The following is a 24,587-nucleotide window of genomic DNA, read 5'->3' on the forward strand; positions in this document are numbered from 1 at the left end:
ATGCGTACAAGTCGTAGGTTGGGCAATATGGTGGCCGTAATGGCGAGCGAGCAACAGCAATTCGAATCTCTTGTTTCCCAGCTGATGTCCCCTGATAATAACATCAGGAATCAAGCAGAGGTAGGAAAATCTTCCTTGCTCTTATTAGAATCCTTCTATTGGTTTTCCTTCGCGAGGAACTTCATCGCCAACTGTTGCCGGGAACATGTCTTCGAGAAGAACAGATCGCCGGCATGATTCGGACGGCACTTGCATGCCATGTGCACTTTATAACTTGGAATTTCCTAGACATTTTCCGAGGTCCTTCAACTTTAAACAATTCTTAAACTCATCTCTACTTCTCGTTTTCTTAACTGGCGTTAACTTGTCAAAAGTACGGAGTGTTTTGATGATATTTCACCCACGTTTTACTGTTATTATTCGAGAGCTTTCTGAGCATAACGCATTTGAGAATACGAGCTTGCAGAAAATTGATTTTTCCGGGATTACTTAACTTCGTTCCAGTGATTAAGGATTGAAAAGACGGTTTTCAGTAACCGTTAACTCTTAAATCCCTCTCGAGTTTGTATGCCATTTTAAAACAACGGTCGATATTTAAGCTTATATACCAACTAACTTTAGTTAGTGACTTTATTTTCGAGTGTCGATTTAATGTGATGTTTATGATTATTTGCGAAGCAATTGCGAAAAAAAATCCTTTACGAGTTGGAAAAGCACATGTTTTAAACAAGCTGGCAAGGTTTTTATCAAAAAGTTAAAATTTCCATTGTAAGAAACATGTAATCAGATGTAATGAACATGTCGGCACAGATTGTTACATTTCATTGTTGCAAAGTTATCACTGATGTTTGACTGCAAGGAAGGTCAACACGTTGTCGTTTGGAGGGATGTTCATTTAAAAATAAATTTTCAAATTTCGGTTCAGTAGATTTTCCCAAAAGCTGCTAAGATTTCTGTTCATTTGCATTACAGTGATTAGTCTCTAACATGTTTACACCATACCCGGTAATTTTACTTTAAAATCTGCAATATTATAGGTTTTTGATTCTCATACATGCATGTTAAGCTTTCTCTAAGCCACGGCTTTATTATATTGTACTCAAACCATCCACCTTGTCGGATGCTTTAAGTGCTTATACATGTACACAGCCCATCCATGTTTCCCTGCAGCTATTTAGGGATTCTCCAAAAAGGAACTCCCATAATTTAATTTTTTTTTGCTAATTTTACACAGTAATTATTACAGTTTTTAACACAGTAATTATTGCAAGGTCAACAGAATTAGAATTGAAATCTCGATTTCTCAAACCCTCAATTTCTTGCTTGCCTCTCGATAACTTGCACAAGGGGAACAAGTGCCAGTTGATGGCGACATCACTTCTCTGAGAAGTGACTGAATCTGCAGTTTTTGTCCCTGAAGTTGCTAAGCAACATGATATATTTTGTACGTGTAATTGCTTTCGGAGTACTCGTGAGCGCTCACGCTAGTTTTTGATTGGATAAAATAATTCAGAAATTCTTCGAGTGCTTGAACAAAGATTTGCCAAAGCCAGCACTTATTCCCCCAACTGAGTGTATTACATTCAATTTTTATAAAATGTTTTCTCTGTTCTTAATAGGCACATTATGATACTATTGATGAACCAACAAAAATCAAATTCCTTATTCAGATGATTAGAACATCAGGAATCCCTGAGGTAAGAAAGAATTAAAGTAGAACTCGTTAAATCAAGAGGTTACTCTTAAAAAAATGTTTTTCTTACAAAATGTTTAATCTTATCTTTTATATTAAAAAAAAACTTTTACTACATTTTGTATAACTAATCTTTTGATGATGTTCTCCTTGATTTCTTTAAAGGTTCGCCAAATGTCAGCTGTGCTCTTGCGCAGGATCTACTCTAGCTCAGTAGATTTTTACGACAAACTTGACCCAGCTTTCCAACAAGAGATGAAGGATAATTTGCTTAAGGCCATTCAAGAAGAACAGGTGCAAACGATACGCAAGAAAGTTTGTGATGCTGTTGCTGAATTATCTAGAAGTCTTCTTGGTGAGTTTCAAGTGTACAGGGAAAGTGCTTGCCCAAATTTTGGTTGCAAGATTAGTTTCTAATAAAGATGTTGCACATTAGTCTAGCAAGTAAAAGCCTTACAAGGTAGATAAATTGCCTTCTGGTTGCCAAGTAAATTAAATCCCATTAAAGGGATTACAATAACTGATTATTTTCTATAAAATAACCATTTCTGTTCAAAAGGATTTACTGGTAGTCCTTTTGAATTGAATAAATTATCAATAAATAAAATGATTACTTTGTTTATTAGATGGGGTTCTGTCATCAACAGGCTGATGATTCAAATTGTTATCATTTTTTATTTACATTTATTCAGATGAGGAAGGATATAATCACTGGCAAGAACTTCTAAAGTTTCTGTTTGAATGCTGTAACTCACAAAAACCAGAGCTGAAGGAAAGTGCACTTCATATTTTTGTGTAAGTTTCTTTGCTTTATTTCTATGTCAGTTTCTGTGGACTAGTGCTTCATCTAAAGAGAACTGTTATCAATTTTTCTGTTTACATTATCAGAGCAAAGTGACAGTTGGTCATCATACAATGACTAACCAAGATTTGGCTGTCTGTCAAAATCCCCACTGTGTACAGTAATGCACAGAATATTTTCAAAGACAGATAATCATCAAAACAAACTTGAGTAAAATTCTTTTAGTGGGTCTGGTTATGCATCTAAGTACAGTACAGCCCCTCAAAAAGTGCATGTGCAAGAACTTCTTTTTGCATCTGCAAACCGGCAACTTTTGGCTACTACTTAAAACAATGCATTTAAATGTAATGAAAATTAAACATTGATATGAGTTGTGTACACAGTGTCTGGGATTCTGAGACAATAAATATTCATGTCCTGCACAAAACTCCTCTAATAAGCTCCACTCTCCATTGAGATCCTCTCAAAAGGTCTTAAAAAGAAATATGCCCCTTCCCCCAGGGGGGAGGGGCAGAGGGGGGGTGGGGGGGGGGTTAATAGAGTAATGGTAGTTTCTTTTTATCCAGGCATAACTAATCGATGATCAATGACATCAATTGGTAATCAATGAGTAATCGATGGGCAATCAGTTGATTAGTCATTGATTATTGGCGATGATCAATGAGTAATCGATGACTAATCGAAGCCCAAAAATTTTGTGGCCTATCGATTACTCATCGATGACATCGATTACTCATTGATGTAATTGATTACCTATTGATGTTATTGATAACTCATCGATGACCCATCGATTGCTCATTGACTACTATACTGCGCACAAAAGACGCATTTCTTGCTTTCTTGTACCATTTTTGTTCGTTTGTGTTTTTTTTAATCTGTTTTAGACGTATTTTTCTTTATCACTGGCGTTCCTGTTGACGAAATTACGCTTTCATAAAAGGTCAAATAAATCTTCCGGCATGTCGAGACGTTAAGTGCTAATCACAAAAATAAATTATTCTTAATTGTGCAATATTTCACTGTAAAAAACAACTGAACGGGAACCAATCACTCTGAAAATGAAACTAACAAGTACGCTGACAAGAATCGACTACGTGGTTATAGATTTTGCTCAGTTGATGTTTGTCAGCAAAGTAGAACTGCTTCGGCTAAGGGAAACAGCCGGCATAAGCAGTTACATTACGCACCGGAATGAGATTATATCGATGAGTATTGAATGAAATCAATGACTAATCAATGCAATCAATGACTAATCGATGCAATCGATGACTTATCGATAGCCAAAAATTTTGTGGCCTATCGATTAGTCATCGATTTCTCATTGATCATCGGCAATAATCAATGACTAATCAACTGATTACCTATCGATTACCTATTGATTACTCATTGATTTCATTGATGTCATTGATGTCATCGATTAGTTATGCCTGGTTTTATCCATGGCTGATTTCAATGGAGAAGACATTTTTTGGTCTGTGAGTTTTTGAAAATTCCTGTCTGTTATCTGTTGAAATTACTGATACATGTAACTTGTTTTGCTGCAGATCTTTTCCTGGAATATTTGGAACGCAGCAAGAACATTACATGCAGGTTATTAAACAGATGCTGTGGCAATGTCTTCAGGATCAATCAAGTCAACAGGTTAACTACAGGTCGTCAATTGACATGTAATAAAAAAGGAGAATATGGTATTTGAATGCTTTACTGTAAAGCATTCCAAAATTATAAAGATTAAGATTGATAGATATCAATCTACCATCTGCTTGTGCATCTGTCAGTCATTTGATTTGTGTTCAATCAATCAATCAATCAATCAATCAATCAATCGTCCTAACCCTACTCAACCAAAATAAGCCTCTCCTGAGCCCAAATAATGTTAAATATTACAAGCAGAGCAGTTAATCTCTATCAATTCAAGATCTTTTGGAATGATATTTTTTACCAATTATATCAAAGCTGTGGACTGTTAAGACTATTTTGTGTTTGTTGTCAATATAATGGTAAATTATGTAAACCTGGGGTGTACATGTAGTTTTGGAAATTTGTAAAAGTTATTTCATTTGTTTCAGGTTCGTTTCATGTCGGCTCGTGCATCAGTTGCTTTTATTACAGACCAAGTTGAAGAGATCAAACAGAGGCAATTTGTTGAATTAGTCCCAGGAATAGTCCAGGTAGGATCTGTATATATTTAGCAATATTTTAGAACTTATACTTACATGTATGTATTATTGAAGTGTCGGGGAATTCATGTAAAAAATAATACCTGTTAATGACCATTTTTTTTGCTGTTTACCAACAAAGATTGAAAGTCAACATTAGTTTTATTACATAATGCACATTATTTGAAACCAGTGGTTAGCAATCAGTAATAATTGTTTTATTTTTGTTTCTTTATTCCATCAGGCGGTTCGCGAGAGTGTCCAAGCAAGTGCAGATGACTCTGTGTTAAAATGTCTGATTGACTTAGCAGACACTTGTCCCAAGCTTCTCAGGGCAAACTTGGAGCCCATTCTGGATTTGATGCTGGAGGTTTGTTTTTACAGAACACCTGGTTTATCTGCATTGTCAATGTAAGGGGTACCTTGGCCTAAAGGGTTTAGGTTAGAACATAGGGCTCCTGATCTCCTCTCCAGCATTCCTGTGTTGAGGCCTTTGGCAAGACATTTAACTCTTACATGCCTTTTCTTGCTGGGTAACATTGGCAAAGCTGTGCTCTTGGAATAATTGCATGGTGCCTAAAAGTTCTTCTGTCTAAAATCTTGGGTGCCCACGATTTCGTAATAGAAAAGTTATTACAGGTCCCCTAAAGACAAAAGTACAATGTAAGTCCCCCGAGGCACCCGGGCTCTGCTAGAGCACAGCCCTGAGGATGAAGTCCTTGCATGATCCTCAAGCCACTTGCCTCAAAAATGTAGTTTAATTAAAAGTAAATTGACAGAGACATACATGTAAGGAAATTGAAGGTGGCTGTTGTGTTTGTTTTTGTTTTCTCCCATACTTGAAGAATTATATGAAGCTAGTATCTAAATTGTATGTCAGTAAACAAATTCAATTTTGCAGATTGTTCGAAACACAGATCTTGTTGAAAGCTGGAGGCATTTATCCTTGGAGTGTGTAGTGACATTAGCTGAGACAGGTTTGTAAATTGAGTAAATTACACACAATAAATTAGTTTACACATATTCTGTGTAATAAACTCAGAAAACTTTAAGAACACTGTAGACTTAGATGATATGATACAACAACTTTGTTGGGTATTTCCGCCATTTTTTCATGTGGCATTACCAATAACATAGATAATAATGCATAACAATAGAAATTAACATTAGTGATCAATTTATTATTTATTATTTATAAAAATTCATTGCAATAGTTGTTACATGTAATTTATCACAAGAATCACCAAGTGCTATTTTGACTATTCATGATTGAGAACAGCAACTAATTATTGATACATACTATTAATAATGCAGAGATTCCAACCCTCTTTGAAGGAAAATAGGTAGTACTTTTTAGTACTGAAGGTGCAAGTGTCTAAGAGGGTCTGTGGGCATGTTCCCCCTGGAAGTTTGGAAATTTGGGTACTCTCAAGTGCCATTTCTGGCATTTTTACATCATTTTTGAGTTATTCTATAAGGTCAAGACTTTATTCTTTTCACAGACATTTTTGGTGCTTTTCTTAACTGTTGTTAGTCACTCAGATCGCAAAAAAGTACTAACGATTAGAACATTTTTCCTTGTTTAATCAGATTTTCATAAATCAGGAGAATCTGATAAAAATCGGGAGAACGGGTGGCAACACATCAAATCGGGATACTCTTGATCAAATTCGGAGGGTTGGAATCTCTGTTAATGAATTACTATTAGTTAGAAATTGGTGTATCAAGATACTGTCAATACATTTCTAGCTACAGTATAACAGTTGAGCAGTGTACATTGTACATGTAAAGAAACATAAAAAGTATTATTACAGACTGCAATCACAGATGTACACAATACTTTGACAAAAGAGTATCTGTACTTTCTCTCCCTGTGTGCAGACATCCAATTTTTTTCCTGAGTCAGAGACTTTTCTGACACAAGAAGAAAATTGGAGCTCTGCATTCAGGCTATATTCCTTTGGAAAAAAAGGTACGCGCACTGTAAGGCATGTGTGTAGATAGCACAACTTGACTTGACAGTGTAAATTCTCCTTACTGAGTGTCATACATTTCTTTTAATCTTAGTTCTGAGAAATTAGTGGTTCATCAACACAGAACAGTGCGTGATGATTTTCTGTATTCTCGTGCCTGTATATTGTAAGGAGAAATTGGAGATTGATCATGCTTGGGAAATTAAATGCTAAGAGCTGAAATGACTGATTTCACGGTGGTCTGGGAAGGCAGTCTAAAATAGCAACATCTAGATAACTGATGGCAAGCTTTTAAATTCCCAGTTACAAAAGGTTGTAAAAGCTGTTACTTCCTACACAATACTCTCATTCGTAACTAGTGTTTTGTAACTACAGTGGAACCCCGATATAACAATGTGTGGTTCCAGAAAATATCCATACCTCCCCCACGGATGGTCACTGAAAATTCCAAGGGGGAGGGGGGTTTAAACCCAGAAATTTCCGAGGGGAGGAGGGGGTTCGCAGGCGGTTTCTTTTCCAGAGGGTGAAGAAACATGAAGAAAATTGAAGCAGCACACGATCGATCCAAAGCATACTCACGTACATTGTTTTGTAAAAAATAAAGCTCCTTTCCATTGAGATGAGGTTTAAATCATAAGCTTTAATATTTATGTGTTTCATTTGAGTTTTCTAGCATTTGCTAGTGCTACAATTCCAAAGACACTCCGTTCTTCTTCGTGACCAAATGGCGGAAGTGACAGGTGAAACTCATCCCCACACTCCCACTCGTGCCTCTCAGAAGGCCTGGCTTCTCAGCCAGTAAAATTACTTTGGCCGAACCGAACGCGCGAACGTGAAGATGTTTGGTCATGTTTACGATACAGAAGGCGCCGTTTTAGTTGCTGAAATCTTAAAAGGAAAAGCTTTAGTAGACTACAAGACAGAATTTTAGAGGCATGGCTAACACAGCTAGGAATGCTGTAAGTTGCGATTTTTATTAAGTTCGCCAAGAGTTACTTTGAAAGCAAACCAGAAACGCTTCTGCGATGGACGAATTAGACTTCAGCTCAAAACAGAAAAGAAAGAAAAAATGCAAGACACTCGGTTTCAATTTTAAATAAACTTTAAAAGTTTTACACATTTTTATCAACATAGAAGTAATTTCAAACTGGATGGCAAGGATGTATAAAGCAAGATTACGTGTATTCGTAGAACGATGGCAACGCATCATGTTGTTAAATGGAGATAGAGTTTGATTAAAGGCTATCGTATTTGTGTAACTGAGTTGTAGTTTTCATTTTCAAAAGAACAAAACCATCTGGATTTTCCAGGGGGTAGAGCAGTCCATGTTGAAAAATAATGGAAATTCCTGGGGGGTGGTGGGGTCATCAATGACCCCTTTGGAACAGAAATTCCTAAGGGGTGTGGGGGTGCAAACCAAAAAAACCATCCGTGGGGGGGATATGGATATTTTCTGGAACCACACAATATGTCAAGGGAGCAGTAAAATAATATCGTTATATCGAAGAATCGTTATATCGAAACTCTCGATATAACAATATGGCCGTAAAATAACTGAAAATATCGTTATATTGGGGTAAACCTAACAAGTACTTTTTACTGCATATTAGAGGAGGATAAAGAGAATACCGGTAATTTTGATAAGAAGGCTTAGAACACAGTATCATTTTCATATATCATAGTACAAAGCTGTTTTTAGAAAAGTTAGAGATGACTCGATAACCCAAATGTTATTGCATTAAATTCGATGTTTTGCAAATGAAATGTGACTGTGTATTGATAATATCATTATATCGGGAGGATTTTACGTTCGATCCGCTAAATTCTCATCGTTTTATCGGGAATATCGTTATATCGGAGATCGTTATATCGGGGTTCCGTCCCAAACATTTTACTGTAACTTTTGCTGGGACATAGAATATTCATCGTTATATCGGGAATATTGTTATATCCAGGATCGTTATATCGGGGTTCCACTGTAGTGTTCAGCTGTTTTAATGACCGTAAATGTAATTCATTAGCTCTGCATTTCTTTATTCCCTGATTTGATTTGATTTGATTTTTTTTTTTTTCATTTTTGTGTGTTAATGTACATTGCAGCACCAGCAATGCTAAGGAAATGCCAAAAGCATATTCCAATAATAGGTGAGTTGCTGACTTGCATTCATTTGAGATTTTGCAACAAACTTGAAATACAAACATTCATAAACTTTATTACAAAAATGCATGTGCCATTAGTAGTGTATTTTCAAAGAATTTATACAGCTTTGTGTGATGGTACTTGTGTGACAGTACTTTTGTGACAGTACTACTTGTGTGACACTTGTTGCTTGTTCATTGTCACAGTTCCTGAGATGCTGGCCATGATGGTTGATCTGGAAGATGATCCAGAGTGGAGTGTGTCTGATGAACTTGATGATGAAGATGCTGAAAGGTACGTGTGACACTTTGTTTTATTGTTCGAACTGTAGGGTACACAAATAGATATTTGCAGTTTTAGTTTATAAAACCTAGAGTTTAAGCTCCTTCTGGTCTTTCTCCCTATGAATAATGCCAAATTGCTTTTTAATTACACTTCGTGTTTAAGACTGTGGGAGGTGCGGTGGCCTAATGGGGTAGCACGCTCAACTCCAAGTCGAATGGCCCGGGTTCAAGCCCTGGCCGGGGTGCTGTGTTGTGTTCTTGGACAAGACACTTTACTCTCACAGTGCCTCTCTCCGCCCAGGTGTATAAATGGGTAGCGGCAAATTTACTGCTGGGGGGTAACCCTGCGATGGACTAGCATCCCATCCAGGGGGGAGTAGCAATATTCCTAGTCGCTTAAAGCGACGGAAACTGTGATAAGCTCCGGCTGTATGGACCACTTGGCCTCGGACACAGACTTTACCTTACCTTGCCTATGTTTAAGACTGCAGTTACAAATCACAACAATCTTAGACACAGCAGACTGTGGGACATTTTTTTGCAGTCCACTGTGTTTTGAAAGAGGTTTGATTATTTAGGTGTATGTTGATGAATCTAGAACTTGATTTGTGTTTCATTTTGCAGCAGAATTTATTTCGTCAACTTACTACACAGTTTTTTTCTACAATGTAGTTAAACTTTGAAATTGTTAAAGGCAGAGTCTCATGATCAAAATAAAAGTCAAACCCTTTAAAGGTGCAAAATGTCTTCTGAAAAGCACTTTCTTCCAAATCTCATGCCTTACATGACAGTATGATGGTTTACTCACAGTAATCATGTTTGTCACACAGTAATTCTGTAGCAGGGGAAAGCTCTCTTGACAGACTGGCTTGTGGTTTGGGAGGAAAAACAGTCTTGCCTCATATCATTGTTACAGTGCCACAGATGCTGCAGAATGGTAAGTTCTTGATCACTTCCTTTTCAAAAACTCATGGTGAAAAGTTTAATGTTAATTAAAGGGGCTATGTCAGGCAATTTTAAGCAATTTAGGCGCTGACCAAAGTTCCTTTCATAGAATTAGATGAAATATCACAATAACGGCTTAAAACTGTAGAAGAACTCAAGAGAAACACGGAAAGGTCAAAAAGGGGCATGAATGGGCAAAATTTGAGAAGTTTTCAAATTTATTGCATTCGGGTAAACTTGAAAAATGTAGGCCCGACTTTTTACTAGTTTAATTATCTCAATAAAAGTGTCCTTTACAATGCTCAAAAATCATCCTTGTTTGTTATGTGGTTGTGATTTTGCCAATAAAAGACTTTCGCTCTGCCAATTTAAAGTTAAGAGCTCTTTATTAACTATAATAAATAGAATTACCTACAATACTGTGACGTAGCCCCTTTAAATAGGGGATTGTTAATGCAATGCATGCTATTTACATCTGCATGGGGAGTGCTCATGCAGTCAAGTAACTGCTTCCCTGCACCCTTATGGCTCAGGTTTGACTGGGCTGGGAGTCAATGTGTATGTAAGATAAGGATGAACTTGCTGGCTCTTGCCTTTCCCTTTAGAAAGGCTTCTGTGGGTTCTCTGGTTGTTGCCCATCCTCAAAAGCTAACACTTGCAGCAACATATAGTAGCTCTTTGCACACGTTACACCCTCTGTACGCATTTCGTGCCTATGACCTGGGCTCATAATCATTGTCAGTAATTTGATCTCGATTTAGCAGCCACATGTTTGTCAGCCATTGATTAATTTTTAATTTTTTAACATATTTTTTTCAGCTGACTGGAGATATCGTCATGCCGGTCTGATGGCAATCTCAGCAGTAGGTGAAGGCTGTTACAAACAAATGGAGGCATTACTGCCAGACATAGTCAACACTGTCTTGCCCTTCCTGACGGACTCCCACCCGCGAGTGAGGTATGCTGCCTGCAATGCTGTGGGTCAGCTGTCAACTGATTTTGCTCAAGGATTCCAAAAGAAGTTTCATACCAGAGTAAGTTTCAACTTGAATCACAGTAATTTTCATCACTTTTTGAAAAACTGTATTTGATTGTGTCAACAGAGAGCAATAAATCTTTTATCTGATACAGTAGCTTGGATGTTAGTGGTTTTCTGTTTTCAGGCCAGACAAACGTGGGTGACAGACACAATCAGCATAAGCTGCAGGGAGGGGAAGGGGGAGGGGTGCATGTGAGGTAGTGTGCACTCCTTCCATATGCCACCCCCACCCCACCCCTTTTACCCCTGAAATTCAAACCCAATATTTTACTTTTATGATGTATGGTCTTTGCATTGTGTAGTGTAAAATACTTGATACAATGTACATGTAGTAGCCTTAGAATTGTTGTTCTTACATTTGTTTTAGCTTGGGAATTCTTAGTACTCTCTCTTAGGCCCTTTGCTTTGTGTCTTTTTTTTTTTTTTTTTCCCTTAGTCCTTCTTTCTAATGACATGACGGTCTCGTGACTAGTTGAAAGCTTATTTAATCTCAGGCTACACATGTATGTTTCATTGTATTATTTTATTTGTTTCAATTTTAACATGTATGGTACACTGTCATGACTGTTTTATTGTTTAACTTGCACAGGTAATTCCAGGCCTCCTTGTTGTTTTGGATGACACGGCCAATCCTCGTGTCCAGGCACACGCTGCTGCAGCTCTTGTCAATTTCTCTGATGACTGCCCCAAGAATATCCTTGCATCCTATCTGGATAATATCCTGGCTAAACTTGAAGCTGTGCTTGCTTCTAAACTAAGGGAGGTGGGTCAAATCATTATCTGTTGTACAAATAAATATATTATTCTGTTATTACATTGTATTCTGGAAGGAGTTGCATGGGTCTGCTGACTGTTCAAGTGCTAAACGACTATCAAACCAGAGTTTCTTCTTTGTACAGATATTAGATATTGTAGGACTGGTAGGGCAATAGCTCCAAGTTCTGTTGCCAAGTACTCATCACTCGAGAAATTGGTCAAGAAGTCAATGAAATTTCCCCTCGATTTCCAGAATAAAAAGTTTCAGAGTTTTAACTATTGAAGGAGCAATTTTTGGAATACTATGTTACAACTGGCAGAAGTTGTCCAAAATTTTGTAGAAATCTGAGCCAAATGTGAAAAGGTGAGCAGCCTCGCACAGTCAATTTTTCCCATACTGTAATCATTTCCATCCTTGCGATCATTAGTCATCCTCACTTTCTAATGGGTTCCAGAGTTGAGTATTGTTCCACGATATTAATCTTTTATTTCTATCTTTATCCAACTGCACTTCATGGAGTACAGGGGAGCAGGGATGGCGCAGTGGTAAAAGCCCCCCCCCCCCCTCTTTGGCTCGGTTTCCCGCCCGGCGATTTGTTGTTTTTTTTTTTCTCTGTTTCCCCCCAAACTTTTTGAAACGAAAAAAATTTTTTTACAAATAACACGCGAAACAAGGCTCCGTGTAGTCCTCTAATTTCTCCTGACTGCGCAAAAGATTTAAAATGATGAAAAGTCAACATTTCGGGAAAAGAAAATGTTGGATTTAAAATCTCTTATTAGACATTTTAGTGTGTAGTGTCGCTGTAGATTTTTACTCGTCATTATTTTGTATTTTGACTCGCCCTTCGGTGGGCTCGCCAAAATACTGCAAGACTCGAAAAAAATATACTGCAATACTACAGGCTAAAATGTCTAATTTATAAGATATATTTACTGTATGTGTTAACACTGTGTTCTGTTTGTGTTTTCAGCTTGAACGCGGTGGTAAGCTTGTTCTGGAGCAAGTCGTCACCACCATTGCCACAGTGGCAGACACTGCAGAAGAGAAATTCCTTCATTACTATGATCGGTTTATGCCAAACCTCAAGTACATCATGCAGAATGCGCTATCATCTGACTACCGCATGCTGCGAGGAAAGACTATTGAGTGCATCAGCTTGATTGGTTTGGCTGTAGGAAAAGAAAAGGTTAGTCCACATTTTACAGTCAACTCCCGCCTTGTGGACACATCACTTTGTAATTATGGACAGGAGTTGAAGTCTCAGCGAATAGGAATTACTGAAAATAACTCCGGCAATTACGGACTTTCTTTAGTATGGACGCAAAATTGTGGTCCCGAATGTGTCCGCTATAAAAGGAGTTGTTTGTTTTAAATGGCAAAGTACATGTGTAGCCTCTCTTCTTCTCTCAAAACATCGAGTGCGTGATGCACGTGTTAGCGGGAGGCGTGCATGAAGTTCGCCTACGAAACTCGCGATTTGCAACAATTCTCTCCCAAGTCGTACCTGCAATTTTCTTGCTCGTTCCAGCTCCTTTTTGGTAGCCACATTCCGCCTAACGATCCTACGCTGAAATATGGAATGTTTTGCAGTCTATAGTACAGTAAAAACCCGCGTGTAATTACCTACCATACTTTTTAGAGTTTGGCAAAAAGGTTTTGTATTATGGGGACACTGACAGTTTAGGCTAAGTAGTTCTTAGTAGCAATTCTACAGAGTAGACATTGTTGTGATAAAAATAATCCTTCCAAAATAAATGTACCCACAATCCAACAATTATCAATGAACAGTACTTTAACTCACCTTTGATGGTAAAAAAAATATGATGAGTTAAACCCCACACGTTTTGCAAACAGGAAGGGAACGAAAAAGCAAATCGCCAGGGCTTAAATCCTCGCTTATACGCGGGTTTTTACTGTATTTCTTAATTCCAGAATTAACCTGTTTCTTAGTGAGCTGTGCTTTATAGTGACGACCACCGTGACGTGTTTGTTTGTTTGTTTTGTTCACAAGTTTTTGCCTGATGCCAATGAAGTGATGCAGTTGTTACTCAAGACTCAGACTGAGATGGAAGAGCTGGAGGCTGATGATCCACAGGTTTGTTGTGTTCACTAAACATTTTACGAAAGAAGGGAAGAACGTGAGTCAGCTGTAGTTCGTCTAGTTTGATCGTCCGGGTGAGGGAGGGCTGTCCAGGAAAGAACTGTTGTTGACTGGCAGTAAGTAATACATGTAGCTCTTTGGGAAGGAGCTTTGGGAAGAACAATGCCCCTAACCCTCAAAACAATAGCAACTGCTACAGTACTAGAGGGCCAGTAGAATTACAAGCTTATGAGAGCTGCTACACTACTGTGTTTAGTTGCATACCGTGAAATACCGGTTATAGGACCCCCCCCCCCCCCCCCTTCCGCTTATAACCCCCATCCCAAGGTTATAGGCTCAACTGTCTGCTAACGGGAAAAAGTCATGTTTTAAACTCTTTCGGTATAAGCCCTCTCCTCCAACGTTACTTGGAGGAGAGGGGTTACTCCTACAACGTTTCTATATATACTTCAAATAGAAATACAAGCAGACATTGAAGAAGTGTATAAGGTTAAAATTCATTAGATGAGCATCGATCAGGTATGTATTTTATTCATCCAACAGATTTCGTACATGATATCAGCGTGGGCCAGAATGTGCAAGATATTTGGTACAGAATTTACTCAATATCTTCCTCTTGTGATGCCTTCAGTGATGAAAGCCGCGTCAATCAAGCCTGAAGTTGCAGTCATCGATGGTTCGTCTGAAAAATATTTTTGTTGCGTATCAGTTTAAAAATAATTCCTTATCTTTTAGTGCGGATAAAGAAGCTCTGCAGTAGAAAGGAAAGTTACGACTTCAACAGAATTCTTAAGTCATACACAACTTTCAAAAACTGGAGACTGGCAGGTGACAGTATCTTACTTCTGTCCCCGAGTGTCTATAGAACTCTGTTGTCAGTCGGGAAACGATTGCCGTTTTTTCTTTATTTTTTTTTTCTGAATCTTCGTTAGTGTCCAAAGAATAGGCCATTTCCGAGCTGGCTTCTGGCCCTGTTCCAAAACGAGTCCTCGTGCAAAACTTTTTATATGAAAACGAGCTTCATTTGCATGGAAATGAACGTTTGGGTAAAACATTTCCACATGAATGGTTTAACATGGAGACCCGTTTTGAAACAGAGGCAAAAGGCAACTTGGTGGCCTATAGCCGGTTCATTTGAACCAGTAAGAAAATTGGACGAGCACTTGCAAACAGTCAGCAAGTTGTAGTACGTCTGCATGTCATCTACCGCTTCACCACCCATGGAATATTAAAGAGGTTTGTCACGGTTTTTACAGTTTTTTGTACAGCAAATTTTTTTTTTGGTCGGGGATTTTAAAATATTTTTTTTTTTTAATTTTTTTTTTTGGTAATTTAAGTTTTTTGGGGGTGTCTGGGGTAAAAATATATTAATTTAAATATTTTTTTTTTTTTTTTTTTTTTTTTTTTAAAAAAATTTTTTTTTTTTTTTTTTTTTATTTTTTTTTTTTTTTTTTTTTTTTTTTTTTTTTTATTATTTTAAAAAAAAAAAACCTGCTGAATTCCTTCATGGGATTTTTAATGCTGTTTGTATAATTCTGATATTTATTTACACAGCTGATGATCCAAAGAGTGGACAGTATTCGGAAGATGAAGGCTGGCAGTTTATAACGCTTGGTGATCAGGTGGGGCACAATTTTGGAAGGGAAATAATACAAAAAAATGCCTCCGATACCTGCCTCTCACTTTTCGAGTTAAAATAGACAAACTCCTCAGTTCTCGATTTTTTTTTCCTACGTAATTGTCCATGTATTTCGTCAACTCTACTTCGTTGAGCTTTCCATTGCGAGCGTTAGAAATATTTGCGTTCTTTGTTAGCTACCCAGGGTTGGTTTGTGACTGAATTAGATTTTTTTACCACGGCTGTCAGGGTTGCCACAGCTCAGGGAAAAGTCAGAGAATTTTATTTTGAGTCATGGAAAATTGACATTTTGAAGAAAAGTCAGGGAAATTTGAAATTACAACACCTCTGATTTAAAAGCATTTAAGGCTGGAAAAAAAAGAAAACTTTTCGGCTTGATGATCTCAGCGATGTTTTTCTTTTGAAAGCAGAGGCTGGAGGCCACTACTATATCTGAAATTTTGTATTTAGTTGGTCAGGAAAGTTTGATTTTTATCAGGGAAAAGTCAGCGAATTTTCAAATCTGCTGTCTGCAACAACCTCGTTAATGGTCTTCTTTGTGACCGAGTATCTCTCTTAAATTTGTGACCACAGCAAAAGTTTGGTATCAAGACCGCTGGCCTAGAAGACAAGAGCACCGCATGTCAGATGCTGGTCTGTTACGCCAGAGAACTTAAAGAAGGGTTCGCACCATACACGGAACAGGTCGTGAAACTCATGGTTCCCCTCTTGAAATTCTACTTCCACGATCTTGTGCGGACGGCTGCCGCGGAATCTTTGCCTTATCTTTTGGAGTGCGCTAAGATCAAAGGGGACGCATATCTTCGGCAGATGTGGGCCTTCATGTGCCCGGAAGTGTTGAAGGCCATGAGTGCGGAACCGGAACCGGATGTTCAAATTTTGATCATGGATGCCCTGGCGCGGTGTATAGAGACTCTAGGCGTGGGGTGTATGACTCCTGATTATTTCACCGAGCTTGGCACCATGCTGCACGATACTATAGACAGTCATAAAAACAGACAAGTCGAAAGACAGCGTGAGTATCGATTATTGTTGATTATTCTTGTACGTTGAGATGGTGGAAATCATTGCTATTGGTTGTACAGTCGAGCAAATGAGCCCGCACTTGTTGACTTTAGGTAGTTAGATTTCCTTCATGTAAGCTGCGTGAAATATCCTAACTGCAGCAAAATGTCTGAAAGTTTATTTCGAGTAGTTAGATGGAGCTTGAGGTAATTTAATACGTTTGCTTCGCAATGTTCATGGTAGAAACTTTGCAATCGTGCACAGTTATCTAAAATATAGTTATTTCGGATGTATCGTGATTTTAGGGGTCCTTCCTTTTGAAAACAGTATGTTACAACTGTAGTTTAAAAACAATAGAAAAAAAGCTAAGACTGTAATCGCTAAAAGTTTTTAAAATACCTGCTGCTGTAGTTTTTTGAGTTGTTTGCGTAACGCGTAATTTTTTACAGAGAGAAGAAAGGAAGAAGATTATGACGAAGAAGTGGAAGAGGACTTGCAAGACGAGGTACAGGAGTTAGCTCCTCGTATTTTATTTTTCATGGAAGATTGTAATTTCAAGTTGCGTGGATGTTTGTCCTTTGCCTGTAGTAAACTGTTTCTTTATTGTTTCATTTCAGCACGAGACCGATGTTCACATCTTGAGCAAGGTGAGGAAGTTAACTGAATTTTAGTCGTGAATCCACTCCTAGTTAATAAGACATTTTATTTTGTTAACGATTTTGTACTGTTTTTGTAGGTTTCCGATATAATGCACGCTTTGTTCGGCACACACAAAGAAGCTGCTCTGCCTTTCTTCGAACAACTCCTCCCGGATTTTCACTCCTTACTGGTAAGTTCATTATACATACTGTTACGACTGCAAGCTTTGAACAGGCACGCGTTTGTTCACGGTCGTGAGGCCCTTTTCCTCTTGTAGTTGATACAGCCTTCCCGCTTCATGTTTAAAAATATAAATCAAATTCTTGTGCGGTTTAGGATGAGAGTTTGAAGAGAGAAAAGAGAGTGGGCCTGCATGGGTTTAATTTTGTCATTTTGTGCGTGAAACTTCGATGTCAAATAATCTGAAATATTTCTGTATAAGTTGCAACAACTTTTACTATCTAAATGCAGTTGATGTTTGCCATGCTACTTATAATTTATGTCAACGTGAAATCTTAAAAAGATCCTTAATTAAAAGTAGCAGTTATTGTTGCGGGACGCCGGACGCAAGACCCTTGGCCATTTGGTGCTACAGTCACTCTCGCCTTGCGCAGGGTTTTATTAAGAATTGTAATAGCAGGAGAATAGTGTATGGTAACGGAGAATGATTTTTAAAGGTTCCGCATCTATAAAGAAATAGTTAAGGCCTTGAAATTTAGTGGAGAAGTCACCAGTAGAAGGAGAACCCGATCCCGAGCCTAGAACACCCTGCTGCGGACAACCGCTATTGCGGACACTCGCTATAACGGACAAAATCCAGATCCCCAGCGAAAGAGGTTTGACTGGAAATGACTCCCGCTATTACGGACTCTCACTATAACGGACACAAAACGACGCCCCGAGCGTGTCCGCTATAACGAGAGTTGACTGTACTAAGCATTCGTTTGATTGACGTATTACAAATTGATTTGTTCCAGGCTCCTAGCGGATCCGCTCAAGACAAGCAATGGTCACTGTGTGTGTTTGATGATGTCATAGAACACACCGGCTCGGTAAGTGTTTACTAACTCAATGAAGTGTTACAATATTTAAGTCGTCTGTTTATATGTCTGTAGCATGTTGTCGCACTGATCTAGTTTGGTGGATCTGATCTTCCTCTGTTGGTGCTACCGCCATTTCAGAGTTTCCAGCGTTCGAACGATCCTTTCGTGACCAAGTTACTGAACATTCTCGTCCCTATAGCCCCTTTCGTTTCTCTTAGCCGGCTGGGCCTTGGCACGAGAAAACGAAGGCTCTGGGGACATAGGAATTTTGAATTAATTCGAATTTTTTTTTTTGTTTTTTTGGAAAAAAGATTTTAATCGGAATCCAAAAACGTAACAACATCTATACTAATCTGTTTTGAAACATCATGACTGCCTACATGAAGACCGGAAGACCTAGAATCTAGGACTGGAAATCCCTGTGTCTCTAGAGTCCTTCGTTTTCTCGTGCCAAGGCCCAGCCTGCTAAGAGAAACGAAAGCGCCATGGGGACGAGATGGTTACTGGAGTGGCCAAGGGGGGATACGAAAGCCGCTATCAAACAGTTGAATATGATAAAATACAATACTTAAAATCAAAGAAACTGAGAAAAGATTAGCAAATTTGTTCTTTTCCTTCCCCTCCGCCAACAGCTGCTTGCGGCAAACAAGGAAAATCAAGAAAAATGCAAAATTATTTTTTTGTCTTTTCAGGCGTCATTTAAGTACCAGGAGTATTTTTTGCGACCAATGATGAATTACGTGTTAGACAGAAATGCTGATGTTAGACAGGTTTGTACAGTTCTGGTCTTATCACTTCGCCTTCTCAAACTCATTAATAATTAATTAAGTTAAAATAAAGAAAATCATAACCGCGAAAGAGGTTTGGATACCCGGTCTTAGGTAGCACAGATACGACTTCGCCGTAGTTTTGTTCGGAGAAGATATTCAAACACTCGAGACAGTGATCATCGGCATCCACACCCCGAATTTCCAAAATACTCCTCTGCGCGTCGTTCAGCTCTCTCTCGGTGGGAATCCCGATAAAACACTGTCGCTTGTGTTTGATTTATTTCTTAAATTCTGTGACTTTTTAGCGTACTGAATATCAATTGATGTAAAATGTTTTTATTTTGCAGGCCGCGTGTTACGGCTGCGGAGTAATGGCTCAGTATGGCGGAGAGGAATATGTCTCAGCTTGTGCAGGTCTGTTATTTTGGTACAACCCTCCAAGTTAATTTTTTCCTTAGTGGCCATTTGGCCAATGACGCTCAAGTTTGGTTGCCAGTGAAAATTTTAGTCGCTCCCAATTTAGTTGCCAGGCGGCGACTATGGTTCCAATAGGCTAACCCACATTAGTCGCCATGGCGACTAAAATGGTCTTAACTTGGAGGGTTGTGGTATTATTTTAACCCTGAAAGTAGTTCTCGCGATTTCTGAAGGCCGATTTGGAAATAAAGAGCCATTGGGGCGAGTTTTTACGGAGTTCTAATAGGGGCCTTGTTAGAGAGGGTGGTGTAAAAAGCGGAGGGGACTTAAAGAGACTGTGTCACGGATTTTAGCCAAATTTAGGCATGGGAAAATGGCAACCAAATTGGGTGAAATATAAAAATAATTAAAATAGTCACTTAGAACAGTTAAGGAACATTTCAATAACACAGCAAATACAAAAAAGGGTACGGATGGCCAAAAGCGAAAACGAAGATTAAAACGGATTGCATATGGGTTTTTGAAGTATTGTTAGGCTAAATAGTTTTCAAAGTTAGTCTCGGTTGTTCGTAACTTTAACTCATAATGCTCAAGGGACATATTTGATTGTTAAAAAATGGTTTTGTCGATTTACATCTATAGAAGTAATTTCTTCGGAAGCATTAAGTTTCATAGCGAGTATTTGGCAAAATGTAATAAAACAGACTAAACTCAGCCGTAACACGGTCTCCGTTCTTTGATAGAGCTTTTACGGCAACACTTCTTTCTCGTGTATTTAACGAACTTTAGTAAATAATAAAGAGGGTATTTTTAAGCTCGGTGATAAATAATGAAGATGAATAACGAGCATGGGAAAAAGAAAAAATCTGAGTCCCCGACGGGAATCAAACCCATGGCTCCCAGATCCGGTTGGGCGCCTAACCAACTGAGCACGAGAGACCGTGGTGAGCGGACCATGCCGATGAGCGAGCAGACGCGTGTCACATATCAACCTAGTGGGCCCAGCTCAGTTGGTTAGAACGCCCAACCGGAAATCCAGGGTCGATTCCCGTCCCGTCGTCCCGCTCGGTCATTGTTGAAAAATTCATCTTCATTAATGAACTTTGTTGTGACTCTTTCAGAGGTTGTCCCAGTGCTTTTTCAAGCCATCAAAGCCGAAGATTCCAGAAGTCGAGAAAATGTGAATGCAACAGAAAACGCCATTTCAGCCGTGGCAAAAATATGTAAATACAATCGTGGAAATATCGCGTTAAACGAAGTGATTCCGGCGCTACTCGCGACGCTGCCGATCACAGAAGATAAAGAAGAAGCGCCTCATGTGTATGGATACGTCTGTGATTTGATTGAAGAGTAAGTGCATTGATCAGTATAGAGTTTCTCCTTACAGTATTAGTACATTGTTAGGTACAGAAGTTATGAGAATGAAGAAAATCAATCAACTTGGTATGTTGTCTTGATGAAAGACCAAATTCTCCGAACGGGCACTTAAAGAAATGTATGGGGAGGACTAAGGAGAATCGTTATGTTGAGAGTGGGACTGAAAGCATTTGGTTACTATCCAAGTTTCCGCAATACAGTCAGCTCTCGTTATAGAGGACACGCTGGGGGCGTCGTTGAGTGTCCGTTATAGCGAGAGTCCGTATTAGTGGGAGTCATTTTCAGTCAATCCTCTTTAACCGGGGATCTGCCGGATTTTGTCCGTAATAGCGAGTGTCCGCAATAGGGGTGTCCGCAAGGCGAGAGTTGACCGTAACATAATAAACTCAAATTAACGAACGCACGAGTAAAATAAAAGGAAAGACATTTCGTGCTTTCACTTTGCTCTTTCGTCGCACTCTGGGAGTCCAGAGAAAGCTTAAGGTTAAAGGTCAACGGGTTAAAGTGCACCTAACCCTAAACAATTTTTTCAACGGTGGGCCGTTAGAGCGGTTTTCACTTGACTGTCGAAAGTAAATTGCGTTGCTTGGTTTGCATTGCTACGCTTAGTGATGGCCCAAAAATCTCGCGCCACTTCCGCCAATCAGACTAAAACCAAAACCAATCGCGACCGCTCGCGCACGTCCCGCGCTTGTTCCGCAATGTATTGCTTCGAGTTTGATTGGTTCACTGGATTGTCTGTTTGTTGTGAGGCAGATTACTTTGGTTTGTTTTACGACACTCAATTGAAAACTGCTCTTAGGCACATCCAGGAATTTTCACCTTGAATCCTGCCTAATCCCAAGGCAAACACTGAGTTCATTATCAACTGGAAGTTGATGAAGGTAAATAAACTAACAACTTAATTCCAAGGAATCCTTCAATTAATTAGTGCACAGTTTTGATATACATTTTTAATAAAGGTGCATTCAATCTGAATCATATCTATAATAGCGTTAATTTGCGCCGAACCAGCACAAACAGCATTAAACAGCATTAAAAATATAAATTATTATTTATTTTGTGTTTTTAAACAGAAACAACCCTCTTGTTTTGGGAACGAACAACAGCAATCTGCCGCGAATACTTCAAATTTTTGCTGAGCTGTTTATTAATGACGTACTAAGCGATGACGAGGCGGCCCGGAAACGAGTTCTTGCCATCATACGACAAATACAGGTGTGGTAACAAATTAAGGGCTGTAGTGTCGTGAGAGGTTGGGGTTTACTGGAGGAAAAGGGGGCACACAAGCAGCCGCAGTACCTGCGTGTCTATCGCCATTTTCGGATGACCTTTCTTTGCTGTCTTTCACAATCTATCGATCATAACCCATAATGAACTCACTGAAACGCGCTTGCCAACAAATTGTTTAATTACATTGCACGTGTAAATTTTTGAACTGCATACCTGCATAGAGGGGAGGCTCGGTGCCCTTATGATCAGTATTCACCGGACCTCGGATGAGAGGTCCAGCCCTTACCGACACTTGACTCTTACAGTGCCTCTCTCCAACCAGGGGTATGACATGTTATCAGGTACCAGTGAGTTTTGGGGGCAACCGACAGAATGCTGCTGGGTAACCCGGCATAGACTTGCATCCAGTCATTTATATTTTCTCGATTCCTTAGTTTTGAAAAATGGACTTTACCCGCTATCTTACCAGGAAAATAGCAAAACTAAACATGTGCAAAACACTGTGGTTGAGCGACTTGAGAGAGATTCGTGTTCATTATATTACAGATTGAAGGTTTGCGTTTGTTTAGTCTCATTTTCCTTTTAAAAACAAAAGCTTTCATTTCTTTTGCCAGAGCGCTGCTGACATGTGGACGGCTTGTGTCGGACAACTCAGTGAACTCCAGCAGGAAGCTTTGAAACAAGCGCTTGAGGCAGAAAGCTGACTTTAACTAGATACAGAACCATGAACGCGTGCAAGCTACTCAAGCGTACACAGCTCTTACAAAAAAAACCGCGTGAAAACTGCGTCCCAACAGCAGAGATTTCTTCAGTTTTGCATGAAATGCGCCCATATTCTGTTGACCCCCCTGCCATGAACACTGAAAGGTTATGATTTTGTATCGAGTGAAACAAAAAAAAAACGACGACAAAATACACCGAGCTGGACCGGTATAGAACGACGACATGACATCTACTTTTTGAAAATTTGGATGTGCGATTGTGGACGTTGAATTCGGGAAAAAGAAAAGCAGAGAACTGGAGGAGAATTGCGAGAAGTGAAGATGGAACTGAATAATGAAAAGCAAGAAGGACAGAAAAAAGACAATTGCGGGAAAAGAATGGACACCAAGAAATAGATGTGTGATAATAGTTAATTATGTAATCGGTGTAATAATTTTAATTGACTAAGGCATAGAATGTTTTTCCTTTCTTTTTAACCCGTTCAGACTCGAGCTTGAATAACTTAATTCTCCTGACTGAGTGCCTTGCATTTCTTTCAATTCTAGTTCGGAGAATTTGGCAATGCATCAGGACAATCCCCCCTCACTTGATAATTTTTTATTTTCATCGAATGGCTGCTGAAAAAAAGAGAACTGATACTGTTAGGAGAAAATAGATATCTGTCGATCTTAGAGCTTAAAAGGTTAAATAAGAATGCCTCAGTAGACATGAAAAGAAAAAAAATGCTTATATTCAGTTGTCTTGTCCTTAGTTACCCTTCTCTTAGAGCGATTTTCACTTGAGTGTCGAAAGTAATTCGCGTTTGCATTCGTTTTGCATTTCTACGCTCAGTGATTGGTTTAAAACTCTCGCCGGCGCCACTTTTCAGCCAATCTGAAGTAAAACAAAAACCAAGTCGTGACTCTCTTGCGCACGTTTTCCCGCGCTTCGTGTCGGCTACATGTATTTACTTCGAGTTTTGATTGGTTCATTGGTTTGTCTGTGTCCTTTGTGATTGGCCAGAGTAATTACTTTGGTTTTGGTTTTACAACACTCAATTGAAAACTGCTCTAAGATATTGCATTTATTAACTACTCTGGGTGCCAGGGGCTTTCCTTGTGTGGTTTTTGGTCTCGGTCATTTGGGCCGGCTGCTATTTGTGATCCCTCGCAAAATGCATCTAGACCAGAGCGCTATTATAACTTTGACAACGCCGAGCCAATGACAGGCCACTTTAAATCGAATACCAAGTACTATCATATCTAAGAATTCTTCCACAAAGTAAATAACGACAATATTTTGGCCAGCGTGCCGCTTGAGTACAAATCGAGCTCGGACTTGTGTAGCCATAGAAGCTGCATGCAGATGTAAACAAACCATTGCGTCAACTCAGGTTTGCTTTGTGCAAAGTTGCCATCAAATCAAAGGGAAGCTCAAAGTAATGGCTTGGCAAAAAAATAAAAATACGAAAGAGATGTCATAATGAACCAAAGAGGAACAAGGAAGGTTAAAATTGGCGAGGATTGAGACGGATTTTAAGATACGGAAAAATTTCGGCTAACCTTCCCCCCCCCCCCCACCCCACTCTGGTGGCTCCGCGTTTGACAAGGTGTGCCCTCCGTGACGTAGGATCAAGCCTCGTTTCAGTGGCCAACGTTAACTATCACGATTTATTCCGTTTTTTCTTTGAAACTTGAAATCTTTGTGAGTAAGCCATTGCCTAATTAAGCAAGAGAGGATCCCATTATCCTCTCTTGATTAACGTAAAAAATAGAGCAACTGAAAGATTCTGGCAATGTCGATCCCAGGCTTTTTCTCAGTTTCTTCCGGACCTTTTCGTTTATGACAAGAAAGGAAAAGAATAGAGCC

The 24,587-nt window shown here is 39.0% G+C and overlaps 1 protein-coding gene across 1 annotated transcript; it reads left to right on the top strand.

Annotated features, from left to right (window-relative positions):
* On the top strand, window positions 1-23,469 carry LOC144664494 (importin-5-like). The gene is made up of 27 exons (XM_078525653.1): window positions 1-120; window positions 1,620-1,697; window positions 1,859-2,048; window positions 2,386-2,488; window positions 4,040-4,136; window positions 4,565-4,666; window positions 4,899-5,024; window positions 5,556-5,631; window positions 8,728-8,772; window positions 8,974-9,061; window positions 9,882-9,988; window positions 10,816-11,030; window positions 11,625-11,798; window positions 12,763-12,978; window positions 13,804-13,887; window positions 14,437-14,569; window positions 15,448-15,515; window positions 16,106-16,547; window positions 16,987-17,042; window positions 17,155-17,184; window positions 17,274-17,366; window positions 18,154-18,228; window positions 18,912-18,989; window positions 19,337-19,403; window positions 20,528-20,756; window positions 21,860-22,001; window positions 22,631-23,469. Exons 1-27 carry the CDS (start codon window positions 1-3, stop codon window positions 22,718-22,720), a joined length of 3,324 nt encoding a protein of 1,107 aa, XP_078381779.1. The 3' UTR covers window positions 22,721-23,469.
* The last annotated feature ends 1,118 nt before the right edge of the window (window positions 23,470-24,587 follow it).

The sequence above is a fragment of the Oculina patagonica genome, chromosome 8, assembly GCF_052425735.1.
Source record: "Oculina patagonica isolate OP01 chromosome 8, crgOcupat, whole genome shotgun sequence".
NCBI classification, from domain to species: domain Eukaryota; kingdom Metazoa; phylum Cnidaria; class Anthozoa; order Scleractinia; family Oculinidae; genus Oculina; species Oculina patagonica.